This window comes from Pithys albifrons, chromosome 22 (genome assembly GCF_047495875.1).
Source record: "Pithys albifrons albifrons isolate INPA30051 chromosome 22, PitAlb_v1, whole genome shotgun sequence".
In the NCBI taxonomy this organism is placed as follows: domain Eukaryota; kingdom Metazoa; phylum Chordata; class Aves; order Passeriformes; family Thamnophilidae; genus Pithys; species Pithys albifrons.
In genome coordinates, this window is record NC_092479.1 from 8,240,307 (window position 1) to 8,256,177 (window position 15,871).

General features: G+C 50.9%; 2 protein-coding genes across 2 annotated transcripts; both read left to right on the plus strand.

The window, feature by feature from the left end:
* Window positions 1-500: 500 nt before the first annotated feature.
* On the plus strand, window positions 501-11,703 carry PGD (phosphogluconate dehydrogenase). The gene is made up of 14 exons (XM_071575967.1): window positions 501-635; window positions 669-695; window positions 1,574-1,649; window positions 2,061-2,240; window positions 2,377-2,442; window positions 3,443-3,561; window positions 4,570-4,639; window positions 4,976-5,110; window positions 5,531-5,720; window positions 7,162-7,292; window positions 7,751-7,884; window positions 8,226-8,325; window positions 9,191-9,313; window positions 11,389-11,703. The coding sequence occupies exons 2-14, from the start codon at window positions 688-690 to the stop codon at window positions 11,506-11,508; spliced, it is 1,452 nt and encodes a 483-aa protein (XP_071432068.1). The 5' UTR covers window positions 501-635; window positions 669-687; the 3' UTR covers window positions 11,509-11,703.
* Window positions 11,704-12,489: 786 nt separating this feature from the next.
* Window positions 12,490-14,957, plus strand: CENPS (centromere protein S). The gene is made up of 5 exons (XM_071575968.1): window positions 12,490-12,554; window positions 12,646-12,769; window positions 13,140-13,173; window positions 13,768-13,834; window positions 14,533-14,957. Exons 1-5 carry the CDS (start codon window positions 12,510-12,512, stop codon window positions 14,686-14,688), a joined length of 426 nt encoding a protein of 141 aa, XP_071432069.1. The 5' UTR covers window positions 12,490-12,509; the 3' UTR covers window positions 14,689-14,957.
* Window positions 14,958-15,871: the final 914 nt, after the last annotated feature.

Below are 15,871 nucleotides of genomic sequence, written 5' to 3' on the forward strand. Positions count from 1 at the left end.
GGGAGTCCCTGTGGAATGACATCCCGGGGGACAGGGAGGGTCATCCGGGGGGACAGTGCGGGACATCCGGGGGGACAGGGAGGGCCATCCGGGGGGACAGGGAGGGCCATCCGGGGAGACAGGGAGGGCCATCCTGGGGGACAGTGCGGGACATCCGGGGGGACAGGGAGGGCCATCCTGGGGGACAGTGCGGGACATCCGGGGGGACAGGGAGGGACATCCCGGGGGACAGGGAGGGACATCCTGGGGGTCAATGCGGGACATCCGGGGGGACAGGGAGGGCCATCCTGGGGGACAGTGCGGGACATCCGGGGGACAGGGAGGGACATCCCCGGGGGGACAGGGAGGGACAATCTGGGGGGACAGGCAGGACCATCCCGGTGCCGCCCCCCCCCCCCCCCCCCGGCGTTGCCCCTTTAAGGGGGCGTGGCTCTCGCGCCATCGGCCCATGGGCGTGGGGCGGGGCTTGCCGGGACAGCCAATGGGCGCGCTCGGCCCCGCCCACGCGGCTGAGGGGGGACCGAAGGAGCCCCAGAGAGAGAACCCAGAGAGTCCTGAGAGCCCCAGAGAGAGAACAGAGAGCCCTGAGAGCACCGAGAGAGGGAACCCAGAGAGTCCTGAGAGCACCGAGAGAGGGAACCCAGAGAGTCCTGAGAGCACCGAGAGAACCCCGGCGGAGCCGCAGCCATGGCCGAGTGAGTGCGGGCCGGCAGCGGGTGCTGCCGTGGGATCTGCCGTGGGCTCGCTGTCCTGCGTGGCGAGGGCCGCGGTGGGGAGAGGGAAGGGGCGGGCAGGGCCCGAGCGGGGACCACACCGGTGGGCGGGAGGCTGTGGGGCCGTGGGACTGTGAGATCGTAGGGCTGTGAGGCGAGTGTGGGCCTGTATGTGAGGCCGTGTGGCTGTGTGGGGGGATGTAGGACTGTGAGGTTATGGAACTGTGGGGCCGTGAGTCTGTGGGGCTGTGTGTGAGGTGTGGGGCTGTGTGTGGGGCCGTGTGTGAGGTGTGGGGCTGTGTATGTGTGTCTGTGGGGCTGTGTATGTGTGTCTGTGGGGCTGTGTATGTGTGTCTGTGGGGCTGTGTATGTGTGTCTGTGGGGCCGTGTGTGAGGTGTGGGGCTGTGTATGTGTGTCTGTGGGGCTGTGTGTGAGTCTGTGAGTCTGTGGGGCTGTGTGTGAGTCTGTGGGGCTGTGTGTGAGTCTGTGGGGCTGTGGGGCTGTGTGTGAGTCTGTGGGGCCGTGTGTGAGGCCGTGTGTGAGTCTGTGTCTATGTCAGAGCCGGGAGCAGGAAGGTGCTGTGAGCCCAGGCCCGGAGGGGACAGGTTGGGTTCTCTGCGAGTCTGTGCAGGGCCAGGGCTTGGCCTGGGTGTTCTCGGTGGGTCCCTTCCAGCTCGGGGTGCTCTGTGATTGACTCTGTGCTCTCTCGCAGTCCTGTCTGTCAGGATCAGCTCCAGGCACAGCGTTTAGGAGGGGCTGGGCTGGGCTGGCAGGGGCAGAACAGCCTGACAGAGCGTTGGCTGCTGCTGCTGGGTCACTGCTAATGGGACTAACCTGGCCTTTTTGTTCCACATTCCAGAGCTGACATTGCTTTGATTGGACTGGCTGTGATGGGGCAGAACCTGATTCTGAACATGAATGACCACGGCTTCGTGGTAAGCAAAGGAAACCTTGCTCAGAAAAGCTGACTCAGTAGCCCTTGGGATTGGAGCTGAACATTTTGTGGGTACTTTTTCCCTTCTTGTGTGATGATCTAACAGGTGCTGTTTCCTCCTTGCAGCTCTAACCTGTGCTGCCCTTTGCCCTGTGGCAGGGAAGAGCAGCAGTGCAGGCCTGCACTCAGCTGGCCCCGATATGTTTGTTAGGCATGAATTTTCCTGACGTTTGCCTTGGGCTTCCCAAGGCACCTGCAGGGACATGCTCAGCTTCATCCCTGCTCTGTCTCTGCAGGGAAGGTGGAACTGGGAGAGCACAAAATGTTGATCTTTGCTTGTATGATTTGTATTCTGAGCTAAAGCAACTGTTCTGTTGGCAGCTTTTATTAACGTGTTTTCCTCCTCTCCCAGGTCTGTGCTTTTAACAGGACTGTCTCCAAAGTGGATGATTTCCTGGCCAACGAGGCCAAGGGCACCCAAGTGATTGGGGCTCACAGCCTGCAGGAGATGGTCTCCAAGCTGAAGAAGCCCCGTCGAGTTATCTTGCTGGTGAAGGCTGGGAGTGCAGTGGATGATTTCATCAATAAACTGGTGAGCCAAACATTCCTTCTGCCTGGGCCTGCTTGCTGTCTTTTAGAGGAGTTTCCTCTGGAAGCTCTCACTTGTTCATCATTAATTAGATTTTGAATACATGGAGAAAATCAAAATGCTGGTTTATTTTTTGCAGGTGCCTTTGTTGGAGACTGGAGACATCATAATTGATGGTGGGAATTCTGAGTACAGAGACACCACGGTAGGCCTGTTTGCTGCCCAGAGTGAGGGAGTCAAACACACACAGTTCTTTCTCCTCTGATCATCAGAAGAGTCAGTCAAAAAGATGCCATCACCTCTCTGGTCAGGGAAAGCCAAACTGAATTATTTCTGCAAAATTAGATCATTAAAAAGCAATTGTTACAGTAGTTATGGGCTGTTCTACAGGAATATTTTAAAGAAGTTATTTAAATAATTAGAGAATATTTTTATTGACATCTTTTAAAGAGTGAAGGCTTTGTGGTTTTGTTGTTATTTCTCAGTCCTACATGGTCACAGGACAATCCAGTAGGACAGAACTGCTGGTTTGGCTGTCTTGGTTGATGGAAGCAGCAGAGTAATTATCTGCTTGTGATCAGGCTGTCACTGTGGTGGTTACAGAAGCTACACTTAGATATCTGGGATGCTCACAGGAAAATACTGCATTCAGATTGGTATTTCTACATCTGGTAAGGGCTGCTGGTGTTCATCTTTCTGCTTTGACATCCTGATCTTGGATCAGTGAGTTGGCTGTGCCAGTGAGGATTAATCCCTGGGGATCTTGCAGCTCTCCTGAGTGATCTCAGCCTGTGCCTCTCTCTGAGGGAATTATCTGTCTTGTGGTTGCCTGTGCTTCCACCTTCACTCTGCCATGAGTTCTGCAGCTCCACCTTGGGCCTAATCTGCCTCCCCCACACCTTTACACACAACAGGTGCCACCTGACACCTAATTCTGAGCCTTTTCCAGCCTCAGTGCTGCTCTCTTCTCTCTGGTGCTTAAGGACTTGTTTTCTCAGCCAGTCCCTTTTGCAGGGATCCCCCTCAAAGCCACAGGAAGTTTCCCAATGCTCACTTTGGTGTCTGCACAGGCTTTCTCAAGGTTGGCTCCTCACATGTCCAAAGCAGAACTGGAAAATTATTTTTAGGTGTGAATTGCTAACCTTTGTTGGTAAAGCTCTGGTATTAAACAAAACTAAATAATGCTGCTCTGCTCTTTGTTCCAGAGACGTTGTAAGGAACTGCAGGCAAAGGGCATCTTATTTGTGGGAAGTGGCGTCAGTGGTGGGGAGGAGGGTGCCAGGTATGGACCTTCACTCATGCCAGGAGGAGCCAAAGAAGCCTGGTAAGCAGGAGCTGCTGTATTTCCTTCTTCAGAATGCAATAATCATCTCTTCCCAACGAGATCTGAGGGAGGGAAGGAGCAGGGTGTGGGTGTGGAGGGAACAAGATATGTTGCCATCTCACTTCCTCAAGGCTTGAGATTTCTCAACCTAGAGAAGTCCTGGGTCATGGGGCAAAGCTGAGCCTTCATGGCAAGCAGAACAAAGGCAGGTTTTTCTTTCACAGGCAAAAGCAGGACCTACAGAAATCTGCAGGGAGAAATGTGTGCCTGGGGAGAAAGGAATTTTGTTTGAATTTGAAACAAGTACAGTTTCATGTTTATTTTTCTCTTTTGAGGCCCTGTGCACTGGGGAAGCTGCTAACCATGAACTGGGCAGCAGCACAAGTCCTGCAGTGACACATTGTGAAAGGAGGCTCCAGTACATGTTTGCTCTGAGTGTTGAACACATCAGTTCATTGCAAGTTCCTGCATGCTTTGTGCTCGTGGTGCTGTCAGGGACTGTGCACCAGTGCTCATATCACTTTATCCCTGGGTGCCCATTCTCTCTGGAAGTACAGAAAGAAAAGGTGTGTCCAGGCTCTACCTGAGCTTTAGAATCTCTTGAGTCCCTGTCCATTTGCATTAGTGTTTCATACCTGTGTCAGCCTGTTCAAATCTGATGGCACAAAGCCATCAACAACAGTAATTTGCTGCCTGATCATCTTTTTGCCACGAACAGCTCAGCAAGGACAGCTTCTGTTTCCAAAGGGAGAAGATATTTGAGTCCGTTAAGTGTTGCAAACGTGACTTGATTGTCCCAATGTCTTGCATAAACTGTCTTTTTTTGAGAGCCATATATTGACATGTCTGTGTGGTGTGTTCTCAGCCTGCCAGCTGCCCTCAGCCCAGACTGCCTTCTGGCAGGTTACAGGAGGAGGAATCCCATCCATACTGATGGATATTATGCTTTTCTTTCGTGGTGTTTGTGCCCCCTGCCTGTGTGCTGAGGTGTGTTGTTTCTCCCCACAGGCCCCACATCAAGACCATCTTTCAGAGCATTGCTGCTAAAGTGGGATCTGGGGAGCCCTGTTGTGACTGGGTAAATATTCCTTTGACACTGACCTTAACCTGGGGTTACATCCCTGCTTAGGGAGTTTGGGTGCTGAGGCTCAGATGTTTGTCCATAACAAACCCAGTGCCCTCAGGTTGATTTCCTGGCTCACTGGGTTTGTTTCCAGTCTGCCATCTCTGATAACTCACACCATGCCAAGGGAAGACAAAGTTTTATGGTTGGGGGAGCTCAGTGGGCCTGTGCCCCCCTGGTTTGGGTTAGCAGTGGGTTTGCTGCCTTCCCTCAGGCCAAGGAGGCCGTGGGCAGTGCCAGGCCCTGGGAGTGGTGCTGGTGCTGATGGGCCTGGGGGATGTTCCCTGGCAGGTGGGAGATGAAGGTGCTGGACACTTTGTGAAGATGGTGCACAATGGCATAGAGTATGGGGACATGCAGCTGATCTGCGAGGCCTATCACCTGATGAAGGACGTGGTGGGCATGGAGCACGACGAGATGGCAAAGGTGAGCTGCATGTCTGGGGCCTTGCCTTGCCCTGTGCCCTGGGCTGTCTGCCCTGGGGGGGTAAATCTGCTGCACATCATGTCAGGGATCCTCCTGACCTGCCTCCTGCAAGGGCAGAGCACATTCCCGAGCTTCCCAGGAGGGAGGGAGCAGCAAGCACGTACAGCTGAACATTAGAGGAGGTGTCTAAACTCTCGATTTTACAGCTGATTCCTCCCCAGAACCACCTGCTTGTGTGGAGTTATCAGTTACCTTACCTGAAAAGAGCTGGTGAAGCACTGAGCATTATAATCAAACAGGCAAATGGATACATAAATCAATAAATCATTTGATATATATTGTAGATGTGTAGCAGATTGGTGTGTGTGTATGAGTGTGTGTGTATATATATATGCATAAACATTTTTTCTCCTTTTCCAGGTGTTTCAGGAATGGAATAAGACAGAGTTGGACTCTTTCCTGATTGAAATCACAGCCAATATTCTCAAATTCAAAGACAGTGATGGCAAATTCCTCCTCCCAAAGATCAGGGACAGTGCAGGACAAAAAGGCACAGGGAAGTGGACAGCCATTTCTGCCCTGGAGTATGGAGTCCCTGTCACACTCATAGGTGAGTGTTCTCCAGCTCTCCCACTGCAGGGCTTGGCTCACACAAGAGGCTTTTCTGGGTGTAGCTGTTGCAGCCTTTCTGCCCTTGCTGATTGTGGCTGCTGGGCTTGGTTTGACCTTGTTCCTTTGCTGGTGGTACAGTTGTCACCCCTGTGTCCGTGGTGTCCCCAGGGTGCTGTGAGCACTGGGGGGACAGGTGGACACGTCATGCTGTGCTGGCAGTGCTGGGACACAGGAGCTGTAACACACCTGCAGCACAGTTACAGTGCCCTAATAATACCACAGGTCCAGTGTGGGCTTCCCATTCAGTAATTCAATGACTCACCAGGTGCTTTGCTCCTAGAATTGCTTTCATTTTCATGCTTTCTCCACTGCTTTTCCTTTGCCTTGGCTGGTCATATCCTGAAGATAAGAATTATATTCAGTAGGTAAAAGTGTAACTGCAGTGTAGCTATCAAGGAAACATGGTTGCATTCCAGCAACAAAGCAAGTTCTGTAAATGGTTTTAATACTCTGCTGCAGCTGTAGCCTTTCAGTTCTAGACTTGAAACAGTGTTTCTTGCTTGTGCTGGTAATGCTCTCCTGTTTGGGGGTCCTGCAGAGATCGAGGGTGGAGGAGACACACCCTGATTGGTGCTCTGCAGTTCCAGGAGCCTCTGAGGGATGATGAGCTGATAGGGAGGTGTGTGCCATGGCCCTTGTGCAAACGTGGCTGCTCCCAGGGCAGTGGCTCTGTGGGGTTTTACTACATAAGCATGACTTGGCAAACTCCTGCACAGTCACGCTGTTCCTGCTCTTCCATGCTGCTCCTCCCCAGGGCAGAAGGAAGTTTCTGCAGAAATGGAAAGGAGCCAGTTGTGAGTTAGATGTGATATGTCAATCCTGCTGCAGGGAGGATCCAGAATCCTGTGAAAACATTACTCATTCTTCTTTTTTTATTGTTGTTGATTTGATTTTGGGGTGTGTTTTTTTTTTCCTTTGGTAATTCACAACTCACTTGAAACTGGAACAGAAGCACAGATTAGGACTTGCTTCCTTTCCTTCTCCCAGACCCTGATAGGGAAACTTCTTTTCCTCTCCAATTTTACAATACTGTCATCAATTGCAAATAACTTCAACTTAGACCAGCATGATTAGGAATTGCCTGAGCCAGATCAAGAGATTGTCAGTTAGGCTTTCTCCTTTTAGCCCTGGCAAACCACATTGATTAACCTGCTTAGTGATGTTATAAAACTTTCCTATGGGCTTCTGAACACTAGTGATAGGGCCCCACCAGAATGTGAATCTTATTTCCTTTTGTAAGTTAACCTGCTGATTTATTTGATTTTTTTGCCATTGTGACTGTGTTTCCCTGTGTGTGGCTCATCACCCAGAGGCACTGACTGTGTGCTGAGCATCTCAGACACTGCCAGTGGTGCTCAGCTCTCTAACTCTGCCCCCAGGTGAGGCTGTGTTTGCACGGTGCCTGTCGTCCCTCAAGGAGGAGAGAGTGCAGGCCAGCCAGCTGCTGGCTGGGCCCAGGCTGGCCCAGTTCAGTGGGGACAAGAAGGCCTTCCTGGAGGACATCCGCAAGGTGAGCCTGGGTGGTTTGAGCTGCCCCAGAGCAGGGTGGGATGCTGTGGGCCCTGGGGAGCAGCTCCTGCTGTTTCAGACCAGCTGCTTCCTGAATTTCAGTGTTGTGCATTGTCTAGTGATGCCCACAAAGCATCGTGTGGCCTGTTCCTGACCAAAGAATAGTCCTGAGGGAGTTCAGGTCTAAGCCACAGAGGGCAGTGGTCACTGCCTGGGGTGCAGAGGGCAGAATTCATGCACAGGAGCTTTTCCACCCCTCAACACTCCTGTCTCTGCAGTGGGTATGGTCTCTTGATGTCTCTCTCTGCTGAGACCAAACCTTCCAACAACTAGAAAGGACGTTTTGGTTCTCAAATAGCTTATCACTGATGAGACATGGACTAAACAGAGCATGTATGCTGTGAAGTTTCTTGTTCAGCCTCGTGGGACTCCTCTCAGAGTGTGGATTTGGTTTTTTAGGCCCTGTATGCCTCCAAGATCATCTCCTATGCTCAAGGCTTCATGCTGCTCAGACAAGCAGCCAGGGAGTTTGGCTGGACACTGAACTATGGGGCCATTGCGCTGATGTGGAGGGGCGGCTGCATCATCAGGAGGTACTGCAGGCCAGGGGTGGCTTTGTGGCTGAGGGGGGAAGATCAGGCTCTTTAGTTTAGTTTGTGCAGTGCTTGGCTGACAAGCCTGGAGATTTCCCTGGAATATCCATGGAGTTACTCTGCTGATGGGATCCTGAGAGGCTGTTTCTGTACAGAGACAGTGCTAAAGGTGACCAGATGAACCCACTGTTCTGGGGGCTTAGAAAATCTGCTGCAGACTTTCTTTGGTCTTTGTAATGTTTGGAGTCTGTCTGGCTGAATGACGATGTGGCACTGTAAGTTTTGGATTCTGGGCCTTTGTTGGAAGCTGTGAAATTTATACCTGGTTTCCTTCTGCCTAGTGTGTTCCTGGGAAAAATCAAAGATGCTTTTGATAGGAACCCCGACCTCCAGAATTTGCTGTTGGATGATTTCTTTAAGACAGCTGTAGAGAAGTGCCAGGTGAGTTCCAAGGAAAGGGGAGCATAAAAACAATAGTTTACAGTGAGGACTGTTGTGGTTCTTCTCTTTGAAATTGGCCAAGCTGTGATTGCAAACTCAAGGTTTCCATTTTACTGTTACAGAAGAGCCTTGAGCTCTACCAGTTCAGAAGAACCACAGTATGAGGCAGAACTGCCTGGCCTGTGTGAACATTGTGATGCACACGGATTTCTGTTCCAGTACCATTGTTTGCAGCACCCCCAGAACAGCCTTCTTTAGGCCTGGGTCTGGCCAAACAGTGCCCTGGCTCTGATGGAGCTGACAGGCAGAATTCAAACCAGATGATGTGGCCAACAAAGAACTCATATATTGTCATTAATAATTCTTGTAACTGAATCTGAATAGTCCATGCAAGTTACTAGATCAGAGGAACAATCATACTGAGGATTATCCATGTCTGTGTGAAGTATCACACTGACCTCTTATGCCCCTGGGTGAGCCTCGTCCTGGGCTTGCTGACAGGTCCTGGAAGTGCCTCTGTGTTTGGTCAGAACATTCCCTGCTGGGTTTGTGCTTTTGGGGTGCTCTGATGGTGTTTATGTGAAAGGACAGCATCCTTGCTCCAGGCTGTGGTTTCAGTGTGTGCCTCAGCTCTTCTTGTCCTGTTGGTAACTCTTATCTTACTTGCCATTATTTTGGATCAACCTGGTCATGTAAAATCAGGAATCTCCTGCTGCATTTGCACAGACTTGGTTATTGGATTTCACAGAACATGAGACAGCACATGCAGTTGTACTAAAATTATTCCTGTGCCTGCACTTAGCTCTGAGCAAGCACTGATTAGTTTGTTTTTCCTCTTTTTCCCCCCTCCTTTCCCCTCTCCCAGGACTCCTGGCGCCGTGTGATCAGTACTGGAGTGCAGCTTGGAATCCCTATGCCCTGCTTCACCACAGCACTTTCTTTTTATGATGGATACAGGCATGAGGTACTGCCAGCTAACCTGATTCAGGTGGGTGCTGAAAGAGCAATATCCTCATGTTATTTAAACACAGCTTTCAAGGCCCCAGTATGGCCTAATCACTCACAGTACAGATTGCCCAGTATGTTTCTGCTACACCTGATATTCATCACAATAAAACATTTAGAGGTACCTGGATAAAGAACACCAGAGATACTGGTGTGGCAGTGCCCAGCATGTGTCAGTGTCCCATCTGTGAACCAGGGGTAGTGATACCTTGGAATCAAAGTGGTTTGAAGAGAAGTATCTTTGAATGTTTACATGTATGTAAGTGCTTGCTTTTTAGATTAGTACCAAGCAGAAGTAATATACTTTTGTTTCTACAGAACTCATAATACTAGATAGCAGTAAATGTTTCATTGCAGTGAGTTTGCTAATAATGAGGAAATAAGTTTAAATGTTATGACTTATTTTTAGTACTCCCACAGTCAAGTGTCAGTGGGTGCAATCCTAGTGCTGCTGTGGCTGTGACACTCGTGTCTGTGCTCCTGAGGCTGTGACACTCGTGTCTCTGTGTTCCTGTGGCTGTGACACTTGTGTCTGTGCTCCTGAGGCTGTGACACTCGTGTCTCTGTGCTCCTGTGGCTGTGACACTCGTGTCTCTGTGCTCCTGAGGCTGTGACACTCGTGTCTCTGTGCTCCTGTGGCTGTGACACTCGTGTCTCTGTGCTCCTGTGGCTGTGACACTCGTGTCTGTGTGCTCCTGAGGCTGTGACACTCGTGTCTGTGCTCCTGTGGCTGTGACACTCGTGTCTCTGTGCTCCTGTGGCTGTGACACTCGTGTCTGTGTGCTCCTGAGGCTGTGACACTCGTGTCTCTGTGTTCCTGTGGCTGTGACACTCGTGTCTGTGTGTTCCTGTGGCTGTGACACTCGTGTCTCTGTGCTCCTGTGGCTGTGACACTCGTGTCTGTGTGTTCCTGTGGCTGTGACACTCGTGTCTGTGTGTTCCTGTGGCTGTGACACTCGTGTCTCTGTGCTCCTGTGGCTGTGACACTCGTGTCTCTGTGCTCCTGTGGCTGTGACACTCGTGTCTCTGTGCTCCTGTGGCTGTGACACTCGTGTCTCTGTGCTCCTGTGGCTGTGACACTCGTGTCTCTGTGCTCCTGTGGCTGTGACACTCGTGTCTCTGTGCTCCTGTGGCTGTGACACTCGTGTCTCTGTGCTCCTGTGGCTGTGACACTCGTGTCTCTGTGCTCCTGTGGCTGTGACACTCGTGTCTGTGTGTTCCTGTGGCTGTGACACTCGTGTCTGTGTGTTCCTGTGGCTGTGACACTCGTGTCTCTGTGCTCCTGTGGCTGTGACACTCGTGTCTCTGTGCTCCTGTGGCTGTGACACTCGTGTCTCTGTGCTCCTGTGGCTGTGACACTCGTGTCTCTGTGCTCCTGTGGCTGTGACACTCGTGTCTCTGTGCTCCTGTGGCTGTGACACTCGTGTCTCTGTGCTCCTGTGGCTGTGACACTCGTGTCTCTGTGCTCCTGTGGCTGTGACACTCGTGTCTGTGCTCCTGTGGCTGTGACACTCGTGTCTCTGTGCTCCTGTGGCTGTGACACTCGTGTCTCTGTGCTCCTGAGGCTGTGACACTCGTGTCTCTGTGCTCCTGTGGCTGTGACACTCGTGTCTCTGTGCTCCTGTGGCTGTGACACTCGTGTCTGTGCTCCTGAGGCTGTGACACTCGTGTCTCTGTGTTCCTGAGGCTGTGACACTCGTGTCTGTGCTCCTGTGGCTGTGACACTCGTGTCTCTGTGCTCCTGTGGCTGTGACACTCGTGTCTCTGTGCTCCTGAGGCTGTGACACTCGTGTCTGTGCTCCTGAGGCTGTGACACTCGTGTCTCTGTGCTCCTGAGGCTGTGACACTCGTGTCTGTGCTCCTGAGGCTGTGACACTCGTGTCTCTGTGCTCCTGTGGCTGTGACACTCGTGTCTGTGTGTTCCTGTGGCTGTGACACTCCTGTCTCTGTGCTCCTGAGGCTGTGACACTCGTGTCTCTGTGCTCCTGAGGCTGTGACACTCATGTCTCTGTGTTCCTGAGGCTGTGACACTCATTCCTGTGTGTGCTCTCACTCCAGGCACAGAGGGATTACTTTGGTGCACACACATATGAGTTGCTCTCCAAGCCTGGGGTTTTTGTCCACACCAACTGGACAGGCCACGGAGGGAACGTGTCCTCTTCTGCCTACAATGTGTGATGGAGACCCTGCCACTGGAAGCCAAGATACTGTAGATCTCAGAGATTTCTCCTAGAACGTCACTTTTTACTGTACTGGGCTAGAACTTGTGTTTGGACACTTTTGTAATAACTTGTGGGAATATTTCATATGTAAATGTATATCTCAATATATATATATCATATATGAAAGCTAAATAAATTTAGTATAAAGGTACTGATGTATTTTCTTTTCACTACTGCTAGCCAGAGTGTCTTGGTGCAGTATTTAATAGCCTACAATTTATAATTATGGCATTTTTGTGGTATTGTAGTACATAGAGCCATAGGGATCGAGGCAGAGGAGTTGAGTCTTTCCTGAGGTGGAGTGTCAGACAGCACAGCCCAGCACCGCTGCCCAGGGGCCAGGAGGTAAAGGCTTCCCTTTGGTGCCGTGGTTGGTTGTGACAGGCAGGAACTTGGTTCTTACAGCTCTGGGTGCTCCCTGTGGGAGGCTGCAGAGGGACAGGGCTGGTTTGGGACAGGAATGTCGTTCTCCCCTCAGCTGCTGTTCCCAGTTCCGAGCTCTGGCAGAGACACTCGGCCGTTTTTCCCCACTCTCCCTCGTTCTGTGTCTCCTCCTCCCACGGGGAATTACAGATCCCTGCAGCAGCTCGCAGAGCTGGCTCTGCGTTACAGCCCCCCTGCAATGAAGGGCTGAGGGGCGGGAACCCGGCGAGGGGCGGGAACCCGGCGGGGGGCGGGAACGGCGAGGGGCGGGAACCCGGCGAGGGGCGGGAACCCGGCGGGGGGCGGGAACCGGGCGGGGGGCGGGCACCGGCGGGGGGCGGGAACCCGGCGGGGGGCGGGAACCGGGCGGGGGGCGGGAACCCGGCGGGGGGCGGGAACCCGGCGGGGGGCGGGAACCCGGCGGGGGGCGGGAACCCGGCGGGGGGCGGGAACCCGGCGGGGGGCGGGAACCGGGCGGGGGGCGGGAACCGGGCGGGGGGCGGGAAACTGAGGGGCGGGAACTGTGAGGGCGCGATGGCGGCCGAGGCGGGCGGCGAGGAGCGGGAGCTGCTCACGCAGGTACCGGGGGGTGCTGGGCCGTGAGCCGCTGGGGCTCCGGGGCTCGGGCAGAGCGAGTGTGTCACTGCTGCCCCTGCCCTGCTCCCTGCAGAGGCTCAAGGCGGCCGTTCACTACACGGTGGGGTGCCTGTGCCAGGAGGTGGAGGAGGACAAGGACGTGCAGTTCAGCAAACAGAGCATCGCGGCCATCTCCGAGATCACCTTCCGGCAGTGTGGTACCTCCTGGGTCGCCTGGGGTTGCTTGGGTTACCTGGGGTTACTTGGATTACCTGGTGTTACCTTACCTGGGTTACCATGGTTACAGCGATGCTCCCTGTCTGTCCTGGAGCCACTGCAGGAGACGCGGGTCTTTAAGATAATAGCACTGAACTACATCACTGCATTAAAAGCACAAAAAGTAGTGTTTCTACTTTTCAGACTTGGAGAAAGCATTTAAATGTAGGTGGAACTATTGTGTGGGTTCCTGCCTGTGCGAGGGTGGCACCTCATAACCAGTCTCTAACCGACCTGGGTGACCTGCAGTTACACCTTTGTGACAGCTGTTGTGTCATTGTAAAATATGTGCCCTCTTTGTGTTTTCTCTAGAAATCTTTGCAAGAGACCTGGAAATGTTTGCAAGGTAGGCATGGCCTGTTACAAAGGCTTTCTTCTTTTGTGTTAGCTCTTACATAATTTTTAGAACTTGTAATTCAAGGTTTATAGGGCTCCATTGGCTGCTTAAATAGTGGCTGTGAAGTTCAGAAATAGATATTCCCTGTAGGTATTTTCTGATCTGAGAAGGTCATTTCTGTGGTGCCAGTGCTTGTTTAGATGAGTGACTGTATGTAGCTGTTAAATGGATTAGTGCTGGATGGTTTGGGGCTGTCAGGGCATTGCCAACCTGTCTGTGCTTCACCTGGTTGCTCCAAGGGCTGTTTTTGGTTCAAACCTCACACAGTGACCTGCTGACAAGTAAGAGGGAACAGGACAGTGGTGCCTGAAGTTCTGGTTGCTAAATTTTCACACAGGAAGTGTGGGAATGAAGATGTACACAAACAAGCTTGATAGGGCAGTTCTTTGTGCATAGTTAGCAAAGAGAGGCAGGTGTGGTTTGCTGGGCCCACACTGAGCCCCTTCAGTCACTGAATTATTCAGTGCTCTCAGTGAGGTGCTGTGTGGCCTCTTACAGACAGTGCTGACAAACATGGTAAGGGCTGGGTTTAATTTTCTGCAGGCATGCAAAACGAAGCACAATCAACACAGAAGATGTGAAGCTTTTGGCCAGAAGGAGCAGTTCTTTGGTGAGATCACTGTATTTTCTCTCTCACAGCATTCTGAAACCAGTTAAGAGCATTTGAATGAAGGATGTAGATGGTGAAGCAACTGTTGTTTAGGCAATTTCACTGCCCTGCTGATGCTGAATGGGCACAATCCAGTGATTTCTAAACTTTCATCTTATTTCACTTGCTGACACTCCCCCCAGTGTGGGAACACAGATCTAATTGCAATTCAGGAATTGCAGAAGGGTTGCTGAGATTCCAAGTACAAAAGTGCAACAAACATCATCAATCCTGCACATGAATCACTTTGCTTCTTCCTGACTTTGTGTGCCTTTGTTTTAGTCTAATCTCAGGAATACTTTGAGTCTGCCTCGGGGTGCTGAGTGCCCTGACATGAATCCAGGGATCATGGAATCACTGTGTTCTCCCTTGTGCTCATCTCTGTGAAGTTCAGTGGGTTGAACTCACTAATATTGGGGCATCCTGTGCATGGATCCATGGAGAAAAATGCCTCCAATACTGAATTTAATTTTATGTGAGGAGATTTTTCCCTTTCATATGTGATTTGAAATATGCAAGATGAACTTGCCTGAAAAGGCAGAGTAAATGTTTTTTTTTGGAGTCTGTCATCTTTCTTGTAATAAGAATTTGCCCTGTTACTTTCTGTTCAACATTTCTCTCTAATTTCAGTAGAGGACTGATCAGTTTATTGTTCTCAGCTAAAATATATCACCCAGAAGAGTGAAGAACTTGCATCAAGTAACATGGAGCAAAAGGAGAAGAAGAAAAAGAAATCCAGTGCAGCCAAGGGGGAGAGAACTCCCAGGGAAAAAGAAACAGCTGTGACTGAAAGTGAAGATTCCAACATGTCATGATTTACCTTTCAAGAAATGCCTCAGGTCATTTTCTCTTATTTTCCTGAAGGAACCACCATTAGCACGTTTAAGATTCCTCTTGCAGGGTAACACCAGCCATGAATCTTTAGGGTGTAGGTGAGCACTGTTAGTTGGATTTTTGTTGTTCCAAAAATGAAAGCTCTGTCACAATTCAGTAAAACTTGTGGCCAAAATGCCTTAATTGCTCACAAAAAGTATCTGACTGTTACTAAAATGATTTTTTTTTTAAATAAAGAGTTTAAAGCAGAGCATTCTCACTGAACTATAATAACTCAGTATGTGGAACACCCTCCGTGCTGCTATTTAATTTCTCCAGGAACTGTCTGATTTTCTCCCTGCCTCCAGTTTTGATACTTTTGCTCAGGCATTTTGAATACTCTGGGTTTGTTTTTACAGCCCTATCTCTCATTTGTTGTCTTGGCAACCAAAACATGTTGTGTGACACTTCCATCTTTCCTGCCAGTCATTCCCATTTCCAGGGAGCACCGTGGCCCTGGAGCAGAGGCAGACAGGGATCCCCATTGCCCTCTGCTGGGCTGGCAGAGCCTTACAGGGTCCAAAAGAGTTGTAAAAAAGGATTACAAAATAATTTGATTCAAAATAAGCAGATTTAAAGACATAAGTAAGTGAATAGACAGAAATAGCCAGTGAAATGGGGAGCTGCTCAAGCTGCTGCCTGGGCCAGCTTGATCCAGCAGGAATATTGCCAAGCTCAGTCTAAAACATGCAGCAAGAGAGGGAAGGCTTGAGCATGTTTCTCTTGCTCAGCCCTTGATTCAAGAGTCAGACTCTTCCTTGAAGCCACTTAGTCCTTCCTGCAGGACACAGCTTAGGGCAGTTCTTCCAAACCAAGTTTAGAATCAGCAGGTTCTCATTTTAGTTAGACTTGTATGTTAAACACTATCCCAGGATAGAGAAGGTACCAGATGACAGAATATTTTTGATTGCACTTAGGAAGTTCTAGATGTGGACTTTGTTTGAAGAAAGGAGTGCACTTTCTAGACTTGAGTCCCTTGGCTGTTCCTGACAGTGGAAAAAGAGCAGTGCCCACAGGCAGCCTTTCATTCCTGCTCTGGATTGGAGCTGCTAAGCAGGAGTGGATAAGGAAACCCCCCCATGCCTTTTGTAGGCTGCAACTATCCAATACTGACCAAATAAAAGC